At 36.4% G+C, this 22,821-nt stretch overlaps 1 protein-coding gene across 6 annotated transcripts; it reads left to right on the forward strand.

The window, feature by feature from the left end:
- The first annotated feature begins 624 nt into the window (after positions 1-624).
- Positions 625-21,172, forward strand: LOC18444210 (DENN (AEX-3) domain-containing protein). 6 transcript variants are annotated; one of them, XR_016058890.1, is made up of 19 exons: positions 625-1,314; positions 1,734-1,940; positions 6,039-6,122; positions 9,965-10,024; positions 10,333-10,377; positions 13,202-13,398; positions 13,912-14,415; positions 15,565-15,664; positions 15,755-15,952; positions 16,053-16,142; positions 16,255-16,360; positions 17,186-17,258; positions 17,411-17,485; positions 17,777-17,827; positions 18,102-18,179; positions 18,743-18,877; positions 19,554-19,661; positions 19,796-19,861; positions 20,490-21,172. XR_016058890.1 is itself a non-coding variant. In XM_006854386.4 (18 exons), exons 1-18 carry the CDS (start codon positions 1,012-1,014, stop codon positions 20,562-20,564), a joined length of 2,439 nt encoding a protein of 812 aa, XP_006854448.2. In that variant the 5' UTR covers positions 625-1,011; the 3' UTR covers positions 20,565-21,172. The 6 variants fall into 6 exon arrangements, 3 of the variants coding, with proteins under 3 accessions (XP_006854448.2, XP_088727352.1, XP_088727353.1); XR_016058889.1 differs by having other exon boundaries at positions 17,196-17,258; XR_016058888.1 differs by lacking the exon at positions 16,255-16,360.
- Positions 21,173-22,821: the final 1,649 nt, after the last annotated feature.

Genomic DNA, 22,821 nt, shown 5'->3' on the forward strand with positions numbered 1-22,821 from the left:
TCCAATTCCTTGCAACTTCATGGCTTCTCTGCAAATTTCATGGAATTGGGTTTCCCAGGCTCGTTTCGTTGAGTAACTTTGATAATTACAAAGGAATATGCAATATATGAATGATCCGAGACATGGGTTGCTCTTGCATGAGGATGTAAAAAAAACATTTGTGGGTTTCGGACTACATTTAGATAATATTACAGTGCTTGAAAATGAATTCATATTGATGAGTATTTTATTTGGTCATTTGGGTGCCCGAAAGAATTAAGGGAATGATTATGAGAAACTTGTTTTTTGTTGGTTGGTTTTCTCTGAGAGATATTCTTTTAATTACACATTTTTTCGTTTTCGAGATTATGGTGGGTATCTCGACTCATTTGCTGTGATAGTTTTCTGTATGTTACAAGAAAGTGCTTTGAAGGAGAAGAGTTTTTTGGGTATGGATCTGGGCTTGGAGAATTTGAGGAATTGACTTTATCCAGCGAGTTCCTATTTGTGATATATCAAAGATAAGAGATTGATTAAGATTAGCTGGTGAATTTTTTACTGGTTTTTTGGTTTTCTGGATGTCGGGTTATATGACTTGATCATATGCTTCAGAAGAGTATCATTGGGTGAAGCATTGGGTAGTTCTTGAAGAAGATTGTTTTCGTGGATGTCTCCATTTTTTGCACTGGGGTCTTGAGAGTGTTCCTTTCTGATGGATTTTCTAGACTAGCTTTTAATTCGAGGGGTTTCATGAGAGTTTAGGGACGCGATATAACTGAAAAGTTGGTTGGCTTTGGATGTTTTTAGTGTTACATGTGGAGTTCATTATGAGCAGGGTTGATATGAATCAGTAGCATTCTGAAGGTGTGTGTATCCTTACTCAGAGTTGGTTGATTTTTATGAACACTTGGTGTTTCAATTTTAAAGTTCTCATGATCCATTGGGGAAGGACCATGGCTTGTTGTTTGACTAGTTGAAGGATATAAAAACTCTTGTTTAGTGGGAATTAAGAGTTAGCAACAAGTTGAATGAATGCATGAGGATATAATGGAATCTTTAGAGAGAGAAAATGATTCTGTTTCCCCAGTTTTACATCCAACAACAGAAGAGGTTGCTAGGGTGGCTGTTGAAGCTGTACAGAGTGTTCGTCCCAGACCTTCTACTGTGATTTCGTCCAAGCAAGAGAATAACAGTTTTCAAAGATGGAAGCGCCAAATGCAAAAGGCCTGGAAATGGGGGCAAAATCCTAGAGATCAAGGGGGCAAATCATCCTTCAATCCCGAAATTTTGGCAAATCAAAAGCGTCAATGGTACCAGCTCCACTCACATGCACTGGTAAATTGCTTCTAGCTTTGAATTTGTTTTTCCACTGATGTATAACGTCTCATAAATATCTTGTTCTCATAAAATATTATTCACTTAACTTTGTAGAGTTCCTTGTCATTCATTCATTTATTGCTGAGTGCCAAGAGTAGTTACTTGCCGATCGGAAAAGATAAATAGTGAATGTCTTGTGCTTGTGCTTGCATGTATGCATGCCTATGTTTCTGTTATTCCCAGATTATGGATTGTAGACCCACAACCAAAATATTTGTCCCACTGCTATAGGGTACAATTGCTCTATTGGGACTTCACTACTGTATGTGTTCTCTTAGTGGGTGATACACTCATGATTTGTGGTGCTTGATCATTAATTTGGCCTTTGCCTTCATATCACTCGATTTTGTTGGCTCATACTTTTATGTATTATGCAGGAGCGCAAACAATATAGTGAACCAACATCCCTATTTGAGCACTTTGTCATTGTGGGCCTTCATTCAAATGCCAATGTTGAGGCCACTGAAGATGCATTTGCTAGAAGGAAGACTTGGGAGTCAGAGATGGCGAAATCTGAAATAATAGATTTAAGAAACGCAAAGCTTCAATACCGTGGTCCTCCCCTCCCTGCTTTGGAACCTCAGGTTTGAATTTTAGCTTAGATGTTATGCAGTTTTGAGAATTCGCCTGTGTCCCTCACTCCCGCTTTCAATGAATGTCACTCACTTACACTATCACACTTAAGTTACACAACACTCATAGCTGCATGATAAACATTTAATCCAATACCAAATTCATGGACAAACAATATCGGTAATATTACCTGTCAAAAATGCAAAATACACATTTTTTGTTTTTTGTTTATTTTTCTATTTTTTGGGCCTTGAACTCAAGTTGGCTGCCTAGGCACTCAGGAGTCAGGACCTGAAACTACCTAGGCCTGCCTTGTGTTTTTTAGTCTACCTGCAATGCTTATTATTCCTTTTCTTCTCATGTGCTTAATATAATTTTTATTAGCAAAACGTTTGGTTGCATCCTTATTTTTTCCTTTTTTCTTGGATAGGTCTTAAAGCTTTTCATTCATTGTAAAGGAGAACATTTACATCTTGATACATAGCAAATGCATGTTATTGGCACATTAAGAGGTAGTTCTGTTATTTTCCTGAAGGTCAACTTCGCTCTTAAAACCCCAAATAATGGGAAGGAAGTTTATTAAATAAATAATCATGGGGAAGTAATCCGATGCCTTCCCTATTAGTATGGTTAAAGAATTGCTGTCTTCCATGGGTGTAGAGGCTTATGTCATACTCCCACCTAGTCATGTTCAACGGATCACCTTTGGCTAGTAGTAGACTAGGAAACTGCTAAGGGAACAATCTCAACTGGTTTATAACTGAGCACTCTCATTTGTGTTGCAGTACAGTTGTAAACAGCTAGAATAACTGCAAAAGCCTCGTCTAAGAGTTCTTTGCATTATTTGAACAAGCTTCCTATTCTAAATTGATTCGGATTGCAAGCAAACTGCTATTGAAGTTCAACTCCACAGACCTATGCACCATAATGTCTGCCCCATTTGGAACCCTTGGAAAAATCGTCTAGAAAAAGGGCATTTCCTGTGAAATGCATTTCTTGTGAAAAATATTTCTTGTAACTGGATTTTTGGAAGTTTGGATAGCATTTGGTTGCACCATGAAATATACATTTTTATCATGAAAAGGGGTTAAATGCAATGAATCTCTGGAGAGGAAAATATGGTAGACAGAGAGAGAAGGAAATGGCTAGAGCAAGATGGAAGTAGAAGGAGAGTTATATAAATGGGGGGGGTGGGGGGGAGAGAGAGAGAGAGAGAGAGAGAGAGAGAGAGAGAGAGAGGGAGAGAGAGAGAGAGAAAGAAGAAACAAAGATATAAGGATTTTTGAGAATGAGAAGAAAGAAAGATGGGTTGGGGGAGAGAAAGAGAGAGAGAGGAAGAGATTGCCCTTTTTTCTCTGGGCCCAACTTGCAATACACTCGTTTTAATTTTTTTGGTTCAGCTGTAAGGAAATCTGACAGGGAAATTGATTTTTTAGCTTGTAGAGAGAAACCAATTTCTCTATTTTGGGCTCAAAGTAGAGAAAATGATTTTTTGGCAGAAAAAATTTCCCCAGATTTTGGATCCAACCGGGGGAAATGAGCAATCTCCCTAGAAAACTATTTCTTGGTAATATTTTTCCAGAGATCCAATCGGGCCCCAAGTTCATATTCTCATTAAGCCTAACCACCCTCTATTTTTGTATCAATTTATTTTGCCCAATATCTTGAGTCTTTCTACCTTCATGCTCCCATTGGGTTACCGATTCCCGAGTTCTTCTTTATCACTTATCTATTAGTTGCAGGACTTCTGAATACTTTTGGTTGGTTTTTATCTTCTTTCAAATCCCTCAAAAGATAAAATGGTGAGCATCTTCGAAGGAATTCACCCTCTAATAGGGAAGGGAGCCAAACCTCGTATGCTATTTGCCATCTTTGGCTTCATCCCATGTATGCCATACAGCTTTGAGAAGCAGCTCCAAATGATTCTTTGACCTAACAATTGGTGCGTAAATGATCCGTTGTCTCCTCGTAATCTTTATGCATGAAATAAACACAGAAAGTGGAAATTGTGATGGAAATGATTCCCCTATGTCCTTCTCATTTTTGGCTCATGAGTGCTGTGGAGGTTTCTGCTTGTTGACGGTTCCAAGCCCCATAACTTGGTATATGATAGCCACTTGTTACATTTTTTCCACTTACTCTTGTCCTTTTGCTTCTGGCCTCTGCTCCCCCCGCCCCCTCTGCTTGTTGACGGTTCCATGCCCCATAACTTGGTATATGATAGCCACTTGTTACATTTTTTCCACTTGCTCTTGTCCCTTGGCTTCTGGCCTCTGCTCCCCCCGCCCCGTCTCTCTCTCTCTCTCTTCTCTTCTCTCTTTCTCCTTCTTTCTCTATCGCTCTCTCTCTTTCTCTCTATTCTATATATCTATCTATCTAATGTATATATGGGATATTCTAGAATACACCATACTAATGGTGAAATTAGAATTTCCTCAAAATTTTTGACAATAAAATGCCTTTACAAATATAAAAGTTATATTACCAATAGCTTTTTTGAAAATTTCGAGAAGGGGATATTTATAATTTTAAATTGCTTTGAAGATCCACTCATCATTCAAAAAGTCAAAGGAATCTTTTTAAATTGAGTTTTAGAGGGATTTTGAAAAGACAAAAATAACCTTCCTAAAATACATGAACTATTTGTAGTTAAAAGTTTTTGAATACATAAGAGCATTTTAGGTTAAAAGTTTTGAAGTGGTAAATTCTCAAATCACCATTAGTGTGGTGTATCTATGGTCCCATATTTGGCATTTCCTGAATTGCTTGTTCTGTATTAGGGATCGTCGAAATAGGCAAGAATACTGTTTTTATATAAAATATCTTTTATGGGTATTTAATCACAATACCAGGAGGAGTTAGTAACTTCTCCCATGATCATATTGGAGTGGGATGATGAATTTCTCCTCTTCCCCACTAAATCAAAATTCTTGTGGAGAATGATATATGGAATCCCAATTCATGTTTAATATGATTTAATCAGGCCCTGAATAATGGTGATTTTAAAATTTACTACTCCAAAACTTTTGACCATAAAATATCCATGTGTTGACCAATGATTTTTGACTATAAATAGTTCATGTATTTTAGGAAGGGTATTTTTGTCTTTTCAAAATCCCTCTAAAACTCAACTTCAAATTTAAAAAGATTCCTTTGACTTTTTGAATAATGAGTGGATCTTTAAAGCAAATTTAAAATTACAAATATTCCCTTCTCGGAATTTTCAGGCAAGATATACATACATATATATTTGTATGCACTATTTGCAACTTATGTATATACTGTTCTTTCTTCCCATATTTTCCATTATGAGAATCTAATACAATAGTGCTAAAACCTTGGTGGGGTCATGATGCACTAGACAAAACCAATCAAAGAATTTGTAAGGTTATGAGGGGAACACTTACATGAAAAACCCATGATCTATCTGTAATCCAAATTGTCCCATTGGTCTTTACTATTGGAATAGAGCTTCCCCTCAACCTAATCTGCATGCAACTTAATAGTCTCCTTGTTTCCGAGATACCTTCTCTAATGTGGACATTATACTCCTTGAGGGGCCCTGTCCACCCACTTAAAATAGTTTGTGGGCCTCAATTTGGAATCAATGGGGACCTCTATAAGCATCGAGAACTAACAAAACACCTATCTCATCTCCATTGCTTTGTACAGAAAATTTTGGAGCATATGGCTCATCTGCTTAGAGCTCTCGAGACAGAAAACAATACCCAATGAAGTACAATAGATGTTAACTCATAAGGTATCTGTTGGTTTGCCCTGCATTATTGTCCTTGCTGCCTTCATTAGTGTCACGATAGTATGGAAAAGATTCAAATCAGAAATGTGAACCTTGCTTCCTATTTGGATTTTTATGTTTGGAGCGTACAAGAACCAATTTCATTGAACTAAGAAGTTTGTCACGTATATTTAGTTGAGGTTGCATTTGAGAAGATTGTTTTTGGAGGTCATTTCTATAATGTTAAATGGTTCCTTTGTGTGGTTCCTGTTTTGGCATGGTCTAGCTCCTGCTTTTGATTGTTATTGCTGCTTTGCATGCTTAATAATTTTGCATCATCAATATCCTGGGCCTTTGTTTGTTCTATTTTCAGATTCTTTTTAAGTATCCTCCTGGAAAGAGGTTGGCAATGCGGGCAAAGGATCTTCCTGCCTTCTGCTTCCCCGGAGGAGTGAAGGTTGGCATATGAGAAGTCTTAATTCTATTTCAATAGTTTGGTCTCACATTAATGCTCTGTTCGTATGGATTATTTGTAATGGGGATGTTTTGATGCTCTTTTTGTTTCAATTGTTTGGTTTCACACTAATGCTCAGTTCATATGTATTACTTGTGATGGGACTGCTTTGATACCTTTAGCTTGCTAGTATAATAGTATTATCTATTAGGTGCTGCTCCTATATTTATGTTGAAAGACTATTACTGCTAGAATTGAAAATGGTAGAAAGTTTCTAATGGAATTCTTTCTGTCCTGTGTTTGCTGAAAAGTTAGTTCTTGATAGATATCTCTTATTGCAATTATTGTTTACATACAAGATAAAATATAGTCACTTCTTGTTCAGCTTACCATCTTATCTACATGCAACTTGTGGGATTTGTGCCTCCTGGATTATGAGATGTTCTCTCTTTTTTCTCTTTTTAGCTTGAGGAATGTGTGTGTATGCGTGTGGTGATTTTTTGTAGGCCCATGAACTTGCTTCTAAAGATTTAGCTCATGGGTCAATTCCAATTGACTTGAAAATTTGCACATCATCTCTATCCATCTTAGTGATCTACATCAACCATGCACACACAAAAAGGAAAAAGCGGGGGTGGGGGTGGTGGGGGGGAGATCACACCTTTAAAAAAATTCAAAATCATGCCCCCAATAGTCCATTTTGGGGATGGTTAGATCTAGGGATTTACAAACTCAATATCTCCCCCACCTCCTCCCCTGCCGAAATTGTTCATCTGGGGAACTAAAGTTGTTTGGCAAGGTCTAACAATCCCCTATGGTGTTTGGCCCTTAAGCTGACTGGCATATGAACAGTCAGATTTAATCATTCAAATGGTGATTCAATGTTGTGTTTTCATGTCAAACAAATCTCCTAACTAGGTTTCGGGCATGAGCTAAAAGCATAAAACTGTAGACATACGCTCATGGGCTTACCAAATATTTTGTGTGTCTGTGTGTGCGTTTGTGTGTGTGTGTGTTCGGACGTGCATGTGTGTGTGGATAATGATCATATGAGCCCGTGGACCTATGGAATGGTATAGGTTTGACTACTAGTTTGAATCTCACAGAAATGAACAAACATGTTAGAAAATTTTTCATAAAAAGTAGGAGTGCAATGGACCGCAAATTTTGCACGCATGTACCCCTCATATAGGCAATTCAAATAATAACAAAAAATCAATAAGCACCAAAAATGTAGGCCAAAATGTTTCACCATTTTTAGTTGAATATAGGCTGTTCAAATCGCCTAAGGCAGCACTCTTGCTTGTAGAGGTAAGATTGAAGTGTGCGTGTGTGTGTGTGTTCGTGTGTAGGGTGTGGTTTATTTAAGGCGGTAAGCTTGCTTGTAGAAGTAAGGTGGTTTGTTCTACACATCTATTCTAGTTGGATAGTGTAGACAATGTCAAACCTACTCCATCCGTCTAAAATCGACAATGTAGATTGCTGCAACCTTACATGATGTAAGGTTGCTGCCTTATATAAACTTTCCTTTAAGGATTCAAAGTCTGTTTTTTCTTTTATTTATTTATTTATTTATTTATAGTGATAATGAGGGCATTTATGAAATTTGGGTCAAACAGACCTCTCTCAAGCCTGGTTCTTAAATCATTTTTTATGTAGGAGAACTTGAAGAACATAAAAGTCTTTTTAGAAAGCACCTTGACACAAGCAATTTTGGATAAACCCTAATGCTTTCTCTCACCTATGGCTCAAGCCTTAGGCTTATTTTACAAGACAAAGTCTTTTTTTTTCTTAAAGAGGAATACATGAATGCCTTTCCAACCCATCCACGCCCTTATTTATAATAGAAAATTATTGTTTTGGATAACATTTGTCCATACAATTAAGTTTTGACCAAAATGTCATAACTTAACTATAACTTGAAACTAAACTCCCTAACTTTAATTAAAATATTTAAAAAGTCCCTAGAGTTACTAGAAATTTAAAAACCCTAAAACTAAAATCAAAATATACATCTTTTAAAATTGAATAGAAATTAAAAATCCCTCCATCATTCTCTCTTGGTTGGAGAAAACTCTTCTTCGAGTTTTGAAGTGTGCTAAGATGAATTCAGTGTCAAAACCACCTTCTTCAACCTTCTTCTTCTTTGTTGGTTAAAAGATTATTTTTAATAAAAAAATTCCTCAAGAAATGGATCCTGAAATGTATATTGAGGAATTAAGGCCACAATTTGCAGATTCTTAATCAACCATGCTTCCATTGTACTACTCTGATTCCAATATCGTATATTTTTTGAATGCTCTATCTCTTCAATATTAATAACATCTTGAAAGGCCATGATTTGGATCAGTCCTCCTGTTGCCTTCTCTCCATATTCTTCACCCTCTTTCAAGATATCTTCACCATCATCTTGATCTTTATCATAAATCGAATCTCCTAAGAAATCTTGTTGTTTATCTGATTATTATCGAAGATTAATGGTGAATCTCAATCTACAATTTGCTGACTTTCCATGAAATCTGTGTCAAAATAAAAAATCCCATCCTTCAAATTGAAAACCCTAGAGTGACGCACCCCATGTCTAGGTCTCCTGTCGCTATCCTCATCACTCGACTCCACTCGCGGAGCGCAATGGTGAAAAGGGGTTGTATTCAAGATCCTCCTGGGCTGATGGGCTGACAGATGACCGTCTTGCCCATTATTGGGGGTCACGAATAGTTGTGTCAGCCACTGAACTTGTCTTTCAAGTTCTTCAATTCTCTCATCTTTGGGATCACGGAGCGGGTCCATGAAAATCCCCCTTCTATGGCCCCTTATTACTGCTATGTGTTTGTCGAAATCACAAACCCTAGTCAAATAATCAACAATAATTGTTGAAATCATTAAGATCTAGGTTGTTTTGGCAAAACGTTGGCCAAAATCAGCAAACCTTAGACCCCACTATAATTTTCTCTCTTTTTTGTTGATCTAGGGCACCAAAAATTGTGCTACAGTAAATTTCGCACATGCTACAATAACTTCCGTACTCACTCTTGCTACAGTAAATTCCGTGTAGGTCGCGGGCTCTAATACCACTTGATGTAGGAGAACTTGAAGAACATAATAAATCAGCAAGAAGCACATTGACACCAACAATTTTGGAGAAACCTTAAGGCTTTCTCCCACCTATGGCTCAAGCCTTAGGCTTCTTTTACAAGACAAAGCCTTTCTTTTCTTAAAGAAGAAAACGTGAATGCCTCTCTAGCCCATCCACGCCTTTATTTATAACAAAAAATTATTGTTTTAGATAACATTTGTCCATACAATTAATGTTTGATCAAAAGGTCCTAACTTACGTATAACTTGAAACTAAACTCCCTAACTTAAATTAAAATATCTAAAAAGTCCCTAGAATTACTAGAAACTAAAAAACCTAGAATTAAACCCTAAAACTAAAATGAAAATATTCATCATTTAAAATTGAATAGAAATTAAAAATAAGTATTATTTTTCGCTCCTTCAATTTTTTATTTGTTAAAATAAATGGTATGTATGCACTGAATTTTCGCTCTCCTCATAAAATAACATTTTTTGCTTTTTCTTTTTGGATTTAGTTTTACATGAGCTTGTTCCTTGGGATGAACAGTATGTTTTGAGGAGTTTTTGTGTGGAGCTATTGTTTTAGAAATTAACTTATGGGATTATGCAGTTTTTTCCCTATGGAGAATGCTTCACATATTATCATGACCTAGTTTTTTCACTGTTCCGCATTGCTTCTGCTAGGAACCCTTCTCTAACGTAAATCTTTTTCACCAGCGATATTGGATTGGTCTGGTTTTTTTGATAGCCTTATGAAAATGTTGCAGGCTCGTCTCATGGAAAGAACACCATCAATGAGCGATCTTAATGAAGTTGTATATGGCCAGGTAGGCATGCTTTATTTAAAATTATTTTCTTTTCATGAGTGATGTATAAATTTTTTTAAGTGGTGGGAATCGAATTTGGTGATCTAAATGAATGTGCATTTCTATGGGCGTATGTGCATTTCTTATGTCGGGTCATTTTCTTTTCAGGTATACTTGTTATGTTTTTTAACTTTTTGCATCTAAATTGGTTCTCTTATGTCCTATGGAATCCATTTGGCCCCTACTGCAATGAGTTCTAGATCTTATTTCCTGTATTTTTAATTCTCATTTCTGATTGGGAATTTCTTATCATGAATTTTTACTTGCAGGAGCACCTATCTAGGGATGATTTATCGTTTATATTTTCTCTCAAGGTTAGTCGTGTGGTTGTCATTACTATATTGTTTCATTATTATATTGTTTAGTCACACTTGATTGTTGTGGTATAGAATACCGTGTGAATGATAGAATCCATTAACTTTTAGTGCCGTGATTCACTCAATAATATATATCTTGTCATTATGGAAATTGAACTTTGTTGGTACTGCTTTGTATGGGTACTCGAGGACAGTAAACAATTACTTGAAATACGCCTAATGGATAGATTGAATATTATTGCTGCGACATAGACGTTGCTTTCACTCTAATTGAATACTTCATACTTTTCTTGATCTTTTGCGATATGGATCTTCCAGGATAGTCCTTTCTTATGCTTCTTAAGCTGAGTTATGGGTTGAAGTTTCTCCAATACATTTTATTTTGGATCACTTGGTGTGTCTCTCATACCATTAGTTTCTGGTTTACTTTTTGGGGTAGAATGAAATATAAAGCCACAACCTGAACCAAATAAATCATGCAATTGCAATGCAATAGAAAATACATGTTATCATCGATAATTAGGAGCGACCTGGTTAAGTTGACTTATTTGGCTTGGTGAAATCATATAACCTGGGTAGTGAATAAAAAAATTCCTTTTGCATTTGTTTTACTGCGATTTGTATAGGCCTATAGCCTTCCAAAAATTAGTTAGGTTGATATTCTCCGTGTTCTTTGTTATATTTTTGCATATGCTCTGATAGAGGATATTTTTTATTTCAGAGGGAATGCAAAATTGGTTTCATTTTTCTTGTAGTTCAACTGGGGAACATGACTAAAATAAAGCTTCTAATTGTTACTCTTATGGCACATTTAATTTCTGGAACTTTCTAGCTCTGCTGGTTTCTATAGCACATCCATGTTTGATAACAGGAAATGCTAGTGGGTGGCCTGTCTGGAACTTCCAATTTCCACAAAAAGTGGATAGCACCAGTTCCATGCCCCCATTATGGAAGACTGTAGTTTGGAAATGGTTGATGTACTGTGGCATCATTGTAAATTTTTTTTCCAATACTATTTTTATTTTTGTTCTCTTAAAAATCTCATAGCTTAACGAATTTTGGAGATTTCGTTTGCCTCATCAGGGCACATCTCTAAAAAATATTAAAAAAAGAATTCAAGTAAATTAAAAATGACCAATATACCCCTCAAAGTTTCAGGAGTATTTTTGTCATTTTACTTGTTTCAAAATACTTATTTTATATTTTTTTAGGTGCATAAGAACTATAAGAGTGGATGCCCCAAATAATAGCTTATTATTATGTTTGTAAAAAAAAGATAAAATTAAAATGCTAATACATGGTATCAACCATCTGATCCTTGGGTTTTTAACTCTTTCAAAAGAAAAAGACATAGAACATTCAATGCGATGAATGGTGATGGAGAGTCAGTGTGACCTAGTAGAACAGGACTTGACCAATGATAGCTCCCATTCTCTCCTCCACCATCCATCATTTCATTGGATGGTGATGACTCAAATAAACTAGGAACGAACCCAAGGCGCGGGTTGTCAGGGTGGCAGAGCTACAGCGTGATGCCTCAGGTTTGATTCCTACCTTGTAACCTATCGACAAAAATTCAAAAAAAAGAAAAAAATGATGAAACAAAAAGAATACATTTTTGCAAGCAATTTAGGAAAAGAGCTATTACCTTTTTACTGGGAATAGAAAGTATTGGAACCCCACCCACCCAATAGGGTAGACAGTAGGACTATTCCCTTACCTAAAGGCAAGGAAGGTAGTAAGGAGCCTTACTCGTTCGGAAGCCTCACTCGTGGCACAGGGAAGACAAGAGTCTAGTACTACCACCTTACTAAGGTGACTATAGTACAACAGTCGGTGTAACAGAAGCATGTTATGGAATGCTGGGCAGTTGCACGTGCTTTTCATAGTTGTAGATCATAATCTCTTTGAAATGGGGTTTCTAAACAAGGTTAAAAAATCGTCACTCTGGATAAGGAATCACCGGTGACTGTGGCTACCCTCTGTAGGAATCGATGATTCACTGGTTAATACAATATAATATGTGCATTTCATAACAAAAAGTTCTAATGTGTGATATGGCTAGTTCCTGCGTTTGTCAGCATCAAGGTCAAGGTTCGAAACTCATGGGGTCTGCTTCTATTTTTTTAGATGTTCAACATTAATGAAACAATCATATATAAAGTGAGATGGAAAAAGTTACAAAAGATTTAAACATGTGATGTGGCTAGCATGTGTGTTTGTGAGTCTCAAGTTGTTCGAATCTCACGGGTATCTTTCAATTTTTTTAAATGTTCAACATTACAATAAGAAAATCATAAATACAGTAAGAGTGGGAAAAAAAATACATATAGGAAGAGTGCGGATTCCAACCCCCAACTTTGGGATGAAGGTCAAGGTTCCCCCCATGCAAATATTAACTTGTATATAAGTTCACTCCTTTTATATTTATTTTTTATTTTATTTTTAAATTTTTTGCGGATTGCCGTTCTTGCTGATCAGGCTTATCTAGATCGGGATCGGTGGATGGGTGTTACACACCATCATTCCATTTTTTTAAAAAAATATAGATAATGATATTATTTACGTTTGGTACAAGGAGGTCACAACTACTATTGAACGCTAGATGTGAAATTGGGTGGTTGGGAATATGTCATTGACTAGGCACAATGTCCAAAACAAGATATCTCGAATGTTGTGACGCATTTCAATGCATTAAATATCGCATCACATGGCTAAGAATGAATGTGACCTTCTTGTACCAAAAATAAATTGTCTCATAATATACAATCTCTTTTTTAAATCACTGGTTATGAACACTTATGTCTTAGTGTTTGAACAGGTAGCAGATAATGCAACATTATATGGTGTATGCTTACACGTCCAGGAAATTGTTCAGAGGCCACCAGGTATACTAGGTTCTGTTTCCCCACAATTCCAGTCTTCAAGTTCTAGTCGTTTTTTGGTGTCTGCGCCGCGTTGCTACTGCATACTTACGAGAGTCCCCTTTTTCGAGCTCCATTATGAGATGCTAAACAGGTGCATAAGTTCAACATCTTGCCTGATACTATGTTTTGTTTGTTCTCATAATCCTCTCTTTTTTCTTTTCATCATATTACTTCTTTACCAGTAGTGGTTTGCAAATGAGAAATGATCAATCTGTTGGGAAAAATATAGTATACTCCAGCAGACCACAGAAAAGCATTGCCTATTGGCATCATGATCATCCAACAGAATGATGGATGGAGGGGATAAGAGCGTGAACCATGCTCTGTTTTGAAGGGTACCACTCCATCACTGGCCATCCTTTTGTTTGAGGGTCATGACCGCAATGGACTGTGGTCTTCATAGTCTTATGGACTGTTGTATACTATTCTTTTTGTTAATATTTGGGGATATTCTGAAAAATCTTGTACACTCTTGTTTTATTGCTAGATATTTCATAGTTCCTCATCACAAGTTTTCAGTGGATACATACACATACACACCTATTGTGTTGGTTTGCATGTTTAAGTTTCTGTAACTACTGACATATTATTTTTGTGGATACAGTATAATTGCTCAAGAGCGCTTGGATAGAATAACAGAATTTGTTAACGAAATGACTCTCACAGATTGTGTTCCACCTATGGTTAAAGTTCGAGAGAGGGGAAACGAGATCCCCGAATCCCCAAATGGAGAAAACCTGAACGATTGGATGGCGTTTGCCATTCCTGTTGATAGTGTTTTAGGGCTTGCTGCTGCAGCAGCTGGTCTTATATCAGATAATGAAGTCCAATCATTTTCATTTCGGGCATCAGAACCTGTGTCACCAGTAAGCATCCCAGCTAGTGAGGCTTCTGATTTGAGTCAATCAAGGGAAATTGATAAGGACACCAGGAAAAGCATGCAATCTTATGATGGGTATGTATCTGAGTCTTCAGATTGCCCCTTTGATTCTTTTGAAAGGCAGAATGGTGGTTATGAGAATGGTCAGGCTTCACCAGAGGTTGGAACATTTCACTGCGCTACAGGTCGCACATTTGAACGTGTTGGAAGTTCAGAATCTTTATTTAGGTAATAATATATCATGATACTTGAACTTTTTATGTTGGTTATGCATGTATTCTGTGACTGGAATCCCTCTTTATAAACAAGCTATGTAAAACCATTCTCTATTTGGCTCATGGCCGTCTGATGAAATGATGGATAAGCATGGAGATAGAGTGCTCACTGCAGCAGGAGATGACCCAATATTCTCGATCGTAATTGGTCATTTCACTAGACAGGCATGACCGTGGCAGGTTATACTTTGCCATAGTTCAGTAAACCATTGTATATTCTTTCACTTATTTCTAAGATTTTCCTCAAACCCACTATAGTATTCAATATGGAATGTGTGTTTTTAAGCTCTTATGGAACTGCATATGGCATAACTCCAAATCTACCATATGCTTGTCGGCTAACTATACGAATGTTATCAAGATTGGACAACCACTGAACCGGTGAGGGGTCTGGTCTAGTCAAAACCATTTGATTGTCAATCGAACTTGTTGAACAGGATTTTCAAAACATAAAGAAAAATAAATAATAGTTTAAAACATAAAATATTTTGCAAAAAAATGTTCAACTTTTTTAACCGGTTTGACTGTTCAAGACCATCATGCCTGAGTAGTATAAATGGTTAAACATTTGATCCGTTTTCAGCCAAACCCAGTATTTGCTTTGGATCGGACTGGTTGCCGGTGCAATGGGTCCGATTGGGCCGGATTGGTCCGGTCTTGATAACTATGAACTGTTCTGCATCATCGATGATTTACTTTACATAGAACCAGAACCTGCAGTAAGTCATGTCTTCTTGGTTTGTCAGACCTTTACTTAGGGAAAGCGCTAGACATTACCTGGAGATCTTCATAAATACCACTAAATTTCCTAACAGTGCCTTGGCTGGCCATTCTTTTTTGAAACAGTATTTCACCCTTGTTGGGTATCAAAGTACCAGTTTAGCATTTTCTGAAAATATTAGGCTGATTGATAAATCATTTTTGGAAGCTAATAACGGTCTGGAACTCTGAAATCTCGGAAGCACGTGCATGACTTATGCAGGTGTTCCAGGTATTGCTTTATTATTCTCCCTTTCTTTTAACATTTTTGGGGTATTTCTCCTTCCCTATTCTCCTTCAACTTGGGTTTATAGCTTAACTGGAAACTTTCTCTGGGGCTCAGTTCAGTGAGAAGCATTGGCTCAGAAGATGATGATGTCGATGAAGTTAACTCTGGTGCTGAAAAGAATATTAGTGACGAAGAAGTAATGGACTGGGCTAAGGTAAATTCTATGTTACGTTTGGAAGTTGAGTTCTTTGTAGCATGTGTGCCTAAAGTTTATACTGATCTTTTATGGGGAAAATGGCAATAGGTGCACAAAAATGATCTGCTGCAGATAGTTTGTGGTTATCATCAATTCCCCATACCATCACGGGGAGAAGAAATAGTTTTCCAGCCATTGGAGCACCTGCAACCAATTAGATATAGTAGACCCAGTGTTCCATCCTTGGGTTTAGGTGGCAAGTATGGTGATACAGGGTCTCCTCGTTCATTGTTAGAAATTGCTGAGGTAAATTTCTACAATTTCCTTTTCCATTGTTCTATTGTGAAATGTATTGGCGATAGTTTTATTATATTTCAATGCTAAGAGGTAAATAATTTTCTCTAAGGTGAATGCAAAATTAGCGGCTGCTGAGGAGGCTTTCGCTCTCTCTGTGTGGACCACTGCAACAGTTTGCCGTGCATTGTCTCTTGAAAGTGTAATTTCTTTTCTAATAATTTGTTGTCATTTGTTTGGAGTGCAGTAATGTGCTTAACTCTTTTATATGCCCAAATTTTCAAGATGGCTGAAGCAGCTGCCTTGATATCTAGGTGGCCCAGACTGAAAGGGGGGATTCCATGCACCATAGAGTGGTACTTGGGGGGTTGGGTTGCAAACCATTCCGCCCCCGCCAAAAAAAATAACAAAAAAAATGCAGTAAGAGTACACTTTTCTTAAAAAAGTACATTGTATTGCTGAACTTTTAGTTGTATTGAAAGAATGTGTTATAAAGTCTCAAAACAATAAAGTAGCAAGAAACTATTTAATCATTTAGAAAAAAAAAGAAAGAGCAATTCCCCAAATATGTAAAAATTTACTAATAAAGTAGAAAAAGTTACTATGATGCGCGACTTTTATCGACATTTTATTAGGATTGGGTTATCTGACCTCAATAAAATGTCGATAAACTCAAAGTAGAACCCAATCGAACTAAACCAAAACATAAAACTCAAAACTAGAACCCAAACTATCACAGTTGAACTAACAAAAAAGAAAACATATCCAAAATAAATAAATAAACAAATCACAAATCAATATTAATAAATGTCAGCAAACCCTAAACCAAGAAATGTGAGACACTAACCTTTCAAATGCAATCAAAGTTGGCACAAATGGGTGACCTTTAGTTGCTGAAAATCCTGTTTTGCAACCACTTTGATTCTAAAAAATTATAGGAATGAATACACTTCAATTTCACAAGAAACCAGGAAGTTGGAAAATGTTTTCATTCTCAAGAAATTTTCAATATCTTGCTTCTTAGGGTGTAAAATCCTCTAAGATCAAGCCTAGTAAAATATGCTGCCTAGCACCTCGTCTAGGCTCCAACTAGGGTGCCTGGCTGCCCAGCTCGCCTGGAAGCTGGAATTTATTTATTTATTTATTATTATTATTATTATTATTATTATTATTATTATCATTGTATATGCTCAAGATGAAGGTTCGATATGGGAATTGTAATGAAGTTTTGTTCATGAGATTCAGATAATTTCAGGTGCTAGCTTTATTCACAGGAGCTTTGCTGGAAAAACAAGTGGTTGTCATATGCCCCAATTTGGTGAGTTTACTTTATATATTGGGTTGTCCCTTTAGATGTATGAGTACTTGTATGTCTGTTGGTTACTGCACGGAATAATTCAAGCAAATAGTAAGTTCTACTCATTGCCTGGTTTTTTTATCTTATTCATCTGAGAACTGTGTTGGTTTCAGGGTATCCTTTCAGCCACTGTACTATCAATTATTCCCATGATCCGTCCATTTGAGTGGCAGAGTTTATTGCTTCCTGTAAGTTTGATAGTCTTTAATGAACATGTTGTACTTTTGCTTGTGTGCTAGTAGAATTATATTTTCTCTTTATAGGGAATCCCAATCTATTCCGACCCATCTCTCCCCTGCCCCTCCCATAACAACTCCCTCTCCCAAAAAATTCTCTTGCTTGTGTGGCAACCTCTATAATTTATCCATAAACATTTTTCATGCACGCCTTAAAATGTTCATATCATAGGTGTGTAATACTTCTTGTTAATGTAGATTATAATGCTTGAAATTAATTTTCCATTTATGTGTCGAATTCAGGTGCTTCCGAGAAAGATGCATGAATTTCTTGATGCACCTGTTCCATTCGTTGTAAGTATGATTCTGTTTTCTACCCATCTCTGTGTAAACTGGCAACTTTTCTTATGTTTACAGTTATTCTTTTCTCATAGACGAGTTAGTACTTTTTTATGCATCATATTATGTCAATGAGAGCATGTTGATTTTTATTTGTCATGCTTTATATATGCAACTAAAAAGGTATAAACCAGCTTGATTTGTGTGCTACTTTCTATTTCCTACATAATTCTGTATAATTCTTGAACTGAATTTAAACTTACTAATTTGTTGCTTTGGCATTCCTTAGGTTGGCATCCAACATAAGCCAGCTGAACTGAAGATGAAAACTTCCAATCTCATTCGAATTAATGTGTACAAGAATCAGGTGAGTGACTTATCATTCCAGTTTTATTGTCTTCTGAAGCCATTTTCGAAGAATGTATTGGTAGGATCAAAATCATTCTTTAAGAAGAATAAATTGCAGATTTTGGAACTTGCAGATATTTTATTTTGGAAGAATTGCATATTTTTGGAACATGCAGATATTTTATTTTGGAAGAATTTCTGGTTTGGATGCTTTCTTATATTCAGAAGGGAGAAATGCTTGACATTCTTATTTAGTTTATAATTTGAGAGTTTGCGTAACTTTGTTACTCTGCAAAGTTACGGTGCTTAGTAACGGGTATTTTACTTGCTGAAGCCTTCTGCCATTAACCTTTATGCTGGAAATTGAGAAAAGTGCTAATAGCTTTTCTCATATGCTGATTTAGAATTTTGTATCAAGTTTAGTCTAAATGCATGATGCTAGTCTGTAGCCATGAGTGGTTAAGTTATCATCCTTGCCATCCTACTTCCATTTCAAATTAAACTTTCTCAAGTTTATGTGATCACAATTTTGTAAATGCTGGGAAGTTAACTTTTCTGTGGTTGGTTATGTGTGATTTTCAGGTAAAGACGTGTACACTGCCTTCACTTCCTCGACAGCGGGAGCTTGTGTCAGAATTGGCACCGATCCATGCAAGACTTGCATGTCAAGACTCTATTGCTAAAAGGCATCCAGTGCATAAATGCAATGAAGCGCAGGTGCATACAGTTAAACACTCACCTATTGAGAAAGTTAATGAATTTCTTCTTTGTACTTTAGAAATCATCAAATATTCTACGATAGATGCGCCATGTATATGGAATGTGTTTTCTTATGGACAGGACGTTCCTATGGAAATCATTTAGTTTCGATTATGAGGAATAGTGAGTGCAAATGAAAAAGAGATATCTAAGAATGGGTTGGGGTAGAATTTTTTGGTCTTGAGGGTTCTGACCATTGTTTTCAGTAAGAAAGAAAGAGAAAGAAGCACTACTACAGGGTGTTGGTTTCAGAACAGCTTCCTAAAGAGGGATAAAAATGGGGTGAAGAATTAGACTTGGCTTTGTTTCGGTCTTCTCAGTACTGAAAGAAAGCAAATTTCACTTTGATTCTAGGTTATTTAATGAAAGATGCAATAAAAAGGAGAAAAAGAGTAGGTCATGTGGCTTGTTTTGGGCACAAACTTCAGTCGAAGCACACACCTTCCGCTTAAGAACCAGGGATGTCTACCGACAGGCCAAACCTTAAGGGTCCATACTGTAAAATTGGAATGGCATTCTTTTGTCTTGAACACAGCAGAGCTGGTCTTATCCTTGTGGACCCATTGGGTTTGGAAAAACTCTCTGCACTAAGTTTTTAAATATCTCATTAGTTACTGACAGTACAATTTCGCAGGCTGAAGCTGCTCAGCTCTTTCTGGGTGTCATGAGGGGGTACCTGGAGTCACTTTGCTCAAATTTGCGATCTCATACAATTACCAATGTACAATCAAACAATGACAGGGTCGGTAGAAAGCTAACCAGAGTCGGTTAATTTTTCTGCATGTTAATTAGTTTTTCTGAATTCCGTGATAATGCAAAGTTCTCTTTCCAGTGTCTTAGATATATGTTTATTTCCCTTGTTGGGTTATCTTTCAGGTTTCACTTCTTCTTAAGGACAGTTTTGTCGATTCCTTCCCTTATAGGGACCGAGCATTTGTCAAGGTATATTGTCTATATCTGTGTGCCATTCTGTGGTGAATGTTATTCCTGTGTAGAGAAAAGAATAAAAAAGTGAGTGAAAGATGTTGTCTGTACAGGACACCATCCACATGGATAAACTATGAAAGTAAATAAAAGGAGGAAAAGAAGCTCATGTGAAGTTCATATTAATAGTACATGCTTCCAATTTCCTCAAACAATTTGAATTTCTTTTGCTTGCTATAAGGTTGTCTTATTTTGAGCTCTTCTTGTACTTCCTTGTGAGTATATTGTTTTAATCCATTAATGAGTTACTATGAGATTGAGTGTAAATGTTAGTGCATAGATGTGATGTCGAGTTTGAGCTCTCTCTCTCTCTCTCTCTCTCTCTCTCTCTCTCTCTCTCTCTCTCACACACACACACACACATGTGTGCGTGTGCATCCACACGCACAGGCATTCATGCGCACATACTGATCTGTTGATGGTTGGGGAAAAGAGCTAATGCCCTCATAAACATTATGGAGAAACATAATCAACAGTACCAATCTGCTCAATGTGTATATTCCTCTCTTATAAATGCATTAATGTTCTTTTTTAATTACTGGTAAAGAGTACTTGCATTAACTATACATTCACCACTATATTGCAGCTCTTTGTAGAAACCCAACTTTTCTCGGTTCTATCAGACTCGCGGTTATCGAGTTACGAGAGCGAACAGATTTAAAAGCCCACTTCTCCAAGCTTGTACATGATCAGTTTATCACTCCAAGATGTACAGAGATAGTCCCACATACAACACTGTAAAGCCCATACAATCCGAGGGATGCAGCCAATAATGGAGGAGGAATGAATAGCCAGAGAGAGAGAGAGAGAGAGAGAGAGAGAGAGAGAGAGGAAACCAGCCATTGTCATGAAGAAAGTGCATCTTCCCCCCCCTAGATTCATGGTATGAGCATGCAGTCACAAGGCTTGCAGGTAAACTGAAGGATGTGGCGTCTGTATCGTATGATTTGCAATAATTTCAGGCTAAAACCGTTTAAGCCTGTACCTAACAAATGATCCTTGTAAATCAACCTGGAAATTCAGGCTTCTGGGTATGTTTGAACAGGTCCTTGATGACCCAAATGATTTTGCCTAATGTAAGGTATGTATCTTAGCCATCTAACCGTTTGGACTATGGGGATTGAATTACTATAGAGAGTATGAAATCAACCTCCTCTCTCTACATTTAGGCTCATCAAACTTAGACTCCTGTTCAGAATAGGCAGGATCGAGTGTTCTCTTGTAATATATCCAAATAAATGGTCATTGAGCTATTCTTTTTTTAAAAAAGGCAACCTTGTTCTTATTATTATTTTTTGATTGCAGGAGTATAACCATCATACAAGGGAAATATTGAAAAAGTGATCATACAGAGTGTGTGTGAGAGAGAGAGAGAGCATAGCTAAACGGAAGAATTGTCTCGAGTCAGGAAGTGTTGGGTGTGCAATTCTGGTTTGAGGAACCCAAGAGTTGCATGTTTCCCTGGTTTTTTAATTTTTGTATTTTCGATTTTGTCCATACAATGATCTGGCTCAGAAATATCTGAGTGATCGGTCTACTTGGAATCGGTCCCTTGTCCGATTCCGAATTCTAAAACTCCAAGCCAAACTTTATGGCGTGGAAGCTTGTTTGTTACCCTCACTTTATCTATTATCAGCTAGAAAAACGTTTTTGGATAGAAGGTGATGAAATTATCATGAATTATGCGAGAATCATTATCAATTCAAAATCAACAATTTAGTTTTGTTATTTACATTGAATTTTGTATGAAAATTTTATAAAATCGTTGTGTTTTTTTTGCTAATTCAATTTGAACCAGGCTTAACCGATAAGAATAATCCATCAAGATGTCCAGAAAATTGGAAAAAATACATTCAAAATCTTCCAGAAGACACAAATAAGCTATATATTATTGCTCTTTTGTCCCCTCGTCTTTGTTTTTCTATTTGTGTTCATCATTCTAAAGAATCTTAGCACTAGTATGTTTGGCTGTGTCAAAGGCGGTTTCCAAATATGACTTGTCACTTGTAAAAATTTGGGAAATTTATAGATCCCCCCATGACCACACTTTCTTGACATGCCACTTCTAATATTTTTGACACCACCCTACTAATCTTAATAATTTTTATGTTTACATCCACCTACCAAAGTTAAAAAGTAATTTTTTTTTTTAGGACAAAAATAACTCACTTGTGATGGTCTCCATTTATCTTTTGCATATCGGGGTCACAATCATTCTCACTTATTAGATGTCAAATTAGATGTTTTGTGTGAGTCACTAAGGCCGAGACTTTTTTTTTTTTTTTTAATTTTGTATCTATTCAATGATACTCTTACAACCACCCATTTTAAAATTTATAAGACAAGAATGATTGTGATTTCCATGTATAAAATATAAATGGTCCCTTTTGTAGACAACTTATGTATATAAGATAGTTTTTTTATTTAAAAGGTTAAAATTTGAAATTTAGAGGGTTAAATTATCTCAAAAATTTTAGAGAGAAACTTTTTCAATTTTCAAATATTTAGAGAGAGAAAATATCTCAGAAAAACTCTCTGCCTCGAGAGAACGAAAGGGATGGGAATGAATGTAGTTTATGCAATGGGATATTTTCATCCTCAGAAAACTACTTTCTTAGGGCAAAATTAATGGTATTTAGGTTAATGGTGATGTTAAGATTAGGGGTGGGCATACCCACAAAATATGATCCAGAGGCGGGTAAATTTGCCTAAAAAATATTTGGGTTTTAAGTGTCAATAGAACCACCTAAAACTGTGTTTATGATGGCTTGGGAATTGTCTCTAATCGATCATCTCGACCTCAAGATACATGGACATTATAAAAAAAGTAGATTTCAAGTTGTGGAAATAATGCATCTTGTAATGCATTTTTGGACAGTCAATTTTCAAGACTTTCAAGTTTTCATAGATATGCTCAA

This window comes from Amborella trichopoda, chromosome 7, assembly GCF_054954075.1.
Source record: "Amborella trichopoda isolate Santa Cruz 75 chromosome 7, AtrichopodaSantaCruz75HAP2 v2.0, whole genome shotgun sequence".
NCBI classification, from domain to species: domain Eukaryota; kingdom Viridiplantae; phylum Streptophyta; class Magnoliopsida; order Amborellales; family Amborellaceae; genus Amborella; species Amborella trichopoda.